At 37.2% G+C, this 6,724-nt stretch overlaps 1 protein-coding gene across 1 annotated transcript in view; it reads left to right on the forward strand.

The window, feature by feature from the left end:
* The window catches only part of LOC108625888 (glutathione S-transferase-like), a 9,811-nt gene extending 3,372 nt beyond the window's left edge, over nt 1–6,439 (forward strand). The window contains exons 2-5 of the mRNA XM_018026219.2: nt 4,520–4,683; nt 5,171–5,338; nt 5,666–5,808; nt 5,890–6,439. Coding sequence (XP_017881708.1) covers nt 4,539–4,683; nt 5,171–5,338; nt 5,666–5,808; nt 5,890–6,057 — 624 coding nt within the window. The 5' untranslated portion in view covers nt 4,520–4,538 and the 3' untranslated portion in view covers nt 6,058–6,439. The remainder of the gene's footprint in view (nt 1–4,519; nt 4,684–5,170; nt 5,339–5,665; nt 5,809–5,889) is intronic.
* The last annotated feature ends 285 nt before the right edge of the window (nt 6,440–6,724 follow it).

Consider the following 6,724-nt stretch of genomic DNA (forward strand, 5'->3'; position numbering starts at 1 on the left):
AGAACACTTTTATTTATTTTATAATTTTATCTATCGTTGAAAAATATTAAGAACACTTTTATTTATTTTATAATTTTATTATGTGAGAATTATATAAAAAGAGTGAATTTCGGACGCCAATGTATATTTATCTTATTTATTAAATTGGAAACGAGACAATCGTTGATGCATGATTTTTTGATTATGATACACCTATGACTTGAAATCGATTGAAATCGGTTTCACTCTGGCTGAATAAAGAAACGCGTATGTACAATGGGGCTCGAAAGATTTATGACTTGTCCATGAAAGATCGAGGGATTAAAAGAACGTCGAGGATCGAGGTTTCAATGGAAGGATGGCGGCAAGTTCACGAGTAGCCTCTTCAACAGATATGAGAAAAACTAGAAGATTGCTACTATCTTCCTTCTCCCTTCGTAATATTCGCGGCTCACCGAGTCTCGACGGAGAATTCGATATCGAAAATCTTTTATTGGCCAATAATTACATTTGCCTCAATTCATCTATCATTGGAAAATTAATAAATAATAAATATATATAATGATATATGACATGACTTGGGATAAATGTAATTATTGTCCCAATATTCATACACAAACTATACATATATACAATATATATGTATTTTGTAGATGTGACACAAAAGTTGTAAGTAAGGGAAAACACGGTGGAAGGTAATTGAGTTTCATACATGATATATATTCGTGATCAATCAGCGTGGTAAATAATTCATTATTGAATAAACTGACAGCCGCTTGCCTGCGATGATTGGCAAGCCGATATGAGTGCGATCGAATATGGGTTAATCCAATCGGAATATATTCGATTCAATCTTTTCATTGGAAAACGGTATACATTGTTTTTATTCTCCAAGCCCCTATTTAGACTTCGGCATTCGAAACAGATTTAAGGGAAAATAGCTGTCGTCAAAGGTAAAACAGAATATTCCGTGGTTAAGCCAATTTCCCACTTTCATCCGGTTTCCAACGAAGAAAAATATACAGCACATCCCAGGATCTCAATTTGCGATCAAAGGATAACCAATATCGTGATATCTTTCTATCCGCTCGAAGTTATATCCAATTGCGCGTTTCGCAAGCGAACAGAATGAACTACACGGTTCGCTTCCCGACTGCAAACAGGAATCGCACAACAAACTACATTGTTTAAAAAAAGGGACTCGCAATCAACATTTTTTCCTAAATAAAATTTCAGAAATAAATATAAAATTAATCATTTGTAAGGTTTTACACTATAGAGGATACGCGATTTCGGAGTTGTGTGGGCGCGTTAATTAACTCGAGGTTACAACGTATTAACGAACAATTGTATTAATCAGAATAATTCGAGCCCATTGATACGTGAACGTTCTCACGGCTCGTCATTACGCGTGTCGTTGTCTCAATTATTGGACTGTTCATTATCCAAGTATAGGATGCATCGCATGCCAGTCATTGATAGTCACTGTCAGTAATTGGCATAGCATAACGCTTCCATCAGAATTGTTAACGACAGTCGAGATTGATCGTCGAATCAATAAAAACTGTGTTCGTAATTGTTCACGTGTGATTAACAGCGCATGATAAATCTGTAGATAATGACAGATATTAAAACGTGGAGAAGGTCTCATTTAGAAATATTCATACGAACATCAGATTGCCTTTTAAAGAAGGACTCAACCTTTCTCATTGAAAGCTCTGATTGATTGCCGCTGCGTGGAATCGCTGGAGAAAGAAGGAAGAAGAGAGCTAAGCTGCTTTATAGCTGCACAGTTTCCGCCGTCGCGTCCAGCAACAGGCGCGTCGCCTTTGACGAGACAATCTCGTTAACGGCGGGACTTCGATTTCCAGTTCCTTAATACGATATCGACGTCGTGGACGACGGATGTTTTCTATCTCTCTGAACTGTGAATCTCGGTTTGCTCTATACCAGATATCAAAGAAAATCCCATATTTACATGTTATTATTAAATGTAGAAATGAGTTCAGTGCTTCTTTAATAGGATTTATTCGATGATTTATTGTAATTTGAATGAATTATTATTTTGGCAAATTAGCAGAAAATAATTTAATATTAAGGCAATAGTATTTCATATCTTTGCACTGTCAATCGTATTCGAGTTCTAATTCCTGTACATCAACAAACAATCGATACTGAGTTGAGATAATTCCTTGGTTCGAGGTTCCAGAGACCACCCTAGACCCTATTAATCGGTGGGACCAGATCCTGCAAGCGTTTCATTAGCCATAATCCGATTTATGCACGGTTTAATTAGTGTCGCATTCGAACGCTGTTTACTGGCAGCTTAATATCCCTAAGCGATAGGGAAGGCGGCCATGGTGCCTCGAGAAGCTAGCCGATTTATTCGAGTTAGCCTCGAGAAGCTACATTTTACGGGATCTACAAATAAATGATCACCTTCCAGAGATATCTCTCAGAAAGTCTGAAATACATATCTTCTTTTGCATTAATAATTCTTCACCGCGGACGTATCCCTTCCTCACCTCGCAAATCCGATCCTCTATCACGGCCCACGCGGCGGACTATCAATTTACCCGTCGAAAATCCACGCGGGAAAGATTTCAACCGAATGGAATACGGAAATCGGACGGATCGGGCGAAGTTAATTCCCGGCTATCAGCTAGCCGCGGACGATCTCTCGCGAGCATATTCCTGACTTTATCTTCCTACCTCGATAACACCCTCTTCTGCACGCAACATCCTCGTTACCGAGATTCCAGCGACCGATTAAAATCCGTTACGGTTACGAACGCGATTTAGAGCTACTGGTGTATGGATTTGTCTTCGTACAGCCCTCAATGCTCCGGATCGCGGTGAAGAAACTTTGTATAAGCTGTAAGATTTCTGTTAAAAGTGTGAGAATTGTGATAAAAAACTATGTGCAATATTTGAAATTTTAAGAAAATACGTCATTTAAATAAATGAGTACAAATAATATACGTGTGCTATATTTATTATATGTACGTAGGTGGGGATAATAGGTGTAGGTAGTTAGTATGTTAATAGGTATAAGTTTATCTTCATCATCAATTTCAAGACAAAAACAAGAAGTTATAAATTTAAATAAAAATTTTGCCATTCAGCATAAATATTCTTAATACCTTTGCAAAATTTTGCACGTGTTTTATTAATGTAATATCTGATAACTTAAAAAGCACTTTCTCATTGTTTTTATTTAAGGGCTAAACCCTAATACAAAATCAAACAAATGTGTGATTAATTAGATTCAGCGAGATATCATCATCTGGCGAAATCTAAGCCCCATGAATTGCGATTTCGGTTTCTACTTCTCACTTACTTATCTGTAGAACAATCGCTGTCGCTAATACTGAGAGATATTGCGAGCAGCATGATTTCCTAATTTTTATTCGTCTTGCTCTATCCTTTATAATAAATTCTATACTACGAAACCAATGTTCTTCTTGTATACATAGAAATTCTAATATCAAATGAATTCCCATCATCATTTCATAAGTAAAAAGTAAATACCTTTGGGTCAGGAGAGATAAGAAAGAAGGTAATTAAACTAAAAATTACAGTTAATTTTTATTTTTTGCTTGTCATCCAGGCCAGGCAATTTTAGATTAGGTAACGTTGATAACACGAACGTTTACCATATCAATGTTTCTACACTCTACATTCTACAATGTAGTGACTCGTGGAACGTTGATAACAATTCACGTAATACCATAAAAATTTCAATTTTGAAAAACGACTTTAGCTCTGTTTGAGGCAATAAACGAAAAAGTAATAAACTGGAAATCGGATAATATTGGATAAAAAGTGATACTTGTTCACTCTGATCTATCTCTCGTGCAATTTTACGGTATTAACTTTCCCAGAACTGTAATATGCAAGTAATTGCAAATAATTGCAAGTTCCGCCGCTGTTGTTTTCAACGAACGTCGATGCCCGTTATATAAAACGCTACGATATTTAATTACTTTCCTGGTAAGAAGGAACTCGGTCCGAATTTTAATTTCCATTCACGTGAATCATAAACGAAGCAGAGTAAATCTTACGAAGTTTCTCGTAACAGAAATCGCTAATGCAACGAAATCTTGGTAACGACAGGGAGAGAGGAGAGTAATATATTTTCACTTGTTTCACTGGGGATTAGGGAGACGTTTATCATAATTTATAACCGGGAAACGAGTCTGCTTGTAAAAACTAAATCCGATATTTACAAAATTACTTATTTCGTCGACTTGTAAATTTATTCTTTCGGTAAGCCCGAAGCTGTGAATTTTTTATTATGTCTGTTTATTTATGTTGACGTTTGAAATTTATTTATTGCAATTATGAAGAAACGTGACTGAGATATTTTTGTCTCGACAAAATAAAAATTATTGAGTCTGTCGGATGTTTGGTTGTTTTACGGGCAGATTACAAAGATTGTTATACTGTCGGCGTTTTATATTCGGTTCGGAATTGTTATTTATTAGAACTCATCGATGTTCGTGGTACGCTGTTGCAATAACGTCAAATATTTTTCTAGATAAGCAAGTAAAAGAAAAATGAGCGAGGGACAGCCGACTTACAAATTGATCTACTTTAACGTCCGCGGTCGTGCCGAGCATATTCGCTACATATTTGCATACGCCGGTGTCGACTATGTCGATGAGAGGATCCCTGTGGAACGGTGGCCGGAATTGAAGAAATGTAAGTCATACGAAACTTACCTCGATCCTTTTTTTACTCTGTGAAGCTTCAATTTTTAACTCAATTACCTTAGACTTATAGAAAACTGAACAGAAATTAGGACATTTTTGTTGAGTCTTGGAATCATGGATAAACAATGTTGAAAAATATGAAAAACACTTTGTTTTGTATTCAGTTTATATGTTTATTATATTAAAATTATAGAAAAATACGGTAGCATAAATTAGGACACTTACTTTACATCAGGATTGAACAACGAGGAATCTTTTAAGAAATGAACTTTCAAAAGAATATCGTTGAAAACCATGAATGAACGGAAGGATGGGAAGGGTTGAAAGCGCGTTCCATTACTAGGCCGCGTTGATTAAAAAACCCGAGCGATTTTCCCTCCGCTTTTCATCGGAACGCAACCGTTCCCATCGACCGTCCCCTAGATTTGAAACGCGATGGCATTCAACTCGAGGATCGTTCCGCTGTTTGTTCTTAGCGATGCCTTATGGTATGCTGCCGGTGCTGGAGATAGACGGGAAACCGATAGCGCAGAGCAACGCGGTCGCCAGATACTTGGCAAGAAAACACAATTTGGTTGGGAGAGACGAGTGGGAGGCGATGATGTGCGACGTGCTCGTTGACAGTCTCGGAGACCTCAAACAATGTGAGTAGGAAACGAGCGGTCCAATAGCCTTGACAGTGGGAATACAATTTTCTGAATATTAAATCTTGATCCGACCACTATTTACGATTCGATGCACACGAACGATTGGGACGTCGCAGATTTTCCTCCTCGGTAAACGTTTCGATATGTCTGCGTGTATGAAAAAACGAAAACGTGACAATTACCATAACATCGATAAACAACGTGACAGCACGCCCACACGATTCCTAGTTATTTTCCTTTCCGCGCGTTATCAAGTAATTATATGTTGATCAAAAGAATAACGTTGTAGGAGGCATAATTATCATTACTTACTGGACGTTTCAGTTATATCCCAGTATCGCGAACAGGAAGACCAGATAAAGAAGGAGGAAATGAAGGCTAAGCTTTTAAAGGAGACGATACCGTTTTACTTAAACAAATTCGAACAGATCGTCTCCGACAACGGTGGATACACCGTCGGATCCACCGTAATTATATCATAGCAATTTATTATTATTATTAGTGAATTATGCATTTTTATATAGTATGATTATGTTACAATTTTCCAGACGACGTGGGCGGACTTTGTGTTCGCTGCCGCTCTCGAAGACTTCGAAACCATTTTTGCAGCGACGGCTTTGGAGAATTATCCGGGACTACGAGCGCTGAAGAAAAGAGTTCATGAGATACCTGCGATCGCCGATTGGCTGGTCAGGCGGCCGCACACGGAGTTTTGAAAAATTCCAAAACGACGTTACATGTGAGAATGAAGGAAAGGTGGGAACGGATACATATCCACGTATCGTCTGTATGTTCTTATTCAAATATTATTTAATTGACTCATGCTGGTCGCTCGATGGTCGATGTGAAGAAAATAATGTATCGAGTTTGTATGTAAATTCGTTTTAATCATAATTTCTGTTAATTTGTTTCATTTCTTTTATACAACTGAATGTGCATTAACGAAACGTAGTGAATAGGTACTTACCTCGAGATTAAAACGCACCACCTTCTGTAACTATTCATTTCGAAGCTCAATAGGCAAGGAAAAAGATAAACTTTTGTCTCATTTATTTGTACATATGTTGTAAATAAAGTACACAATATATTCATGGTATACATATTTTTTTTTTCATTCAAGCAATTTGTCCTTTCGACGTATAGGAGTACATAATAAAAATTCTAAAATTTTAACTCGGTTCCGAACAGAAACGAGACTTGCGCTACATAAAACAGGAAAGCCACTTCTTTGAAATGTCTTGTGATTCATTCTGATACGATGTTTAGTTCCGGAGATATATAATTGTTAGGAGAAAAACCGAACTCCGCTGTGCGATAGTGCGTTTTCCTTATTCCATTCACGCGAATCCCAGTCGGAAACGTATGAAAATTTATACAAATTGT

Source organism: Ceratina calcarata, unplaced genomic scaffold, assembly GCF_001652005.2.
Source record: "Ceratina calcarata isolate Rehan_Ccalc_2016 unplaced genomic scaffold, ASM165200v1 scaffold379.2, whole genome shotgun sequence".
Taxonomy (NCBI): domain Eukaryota; kingdom Metazoa; phylum Arthropoda; class Insecta; order Hymenoptera; family Apidae; genus Ceratina; species Ceratina calcarata.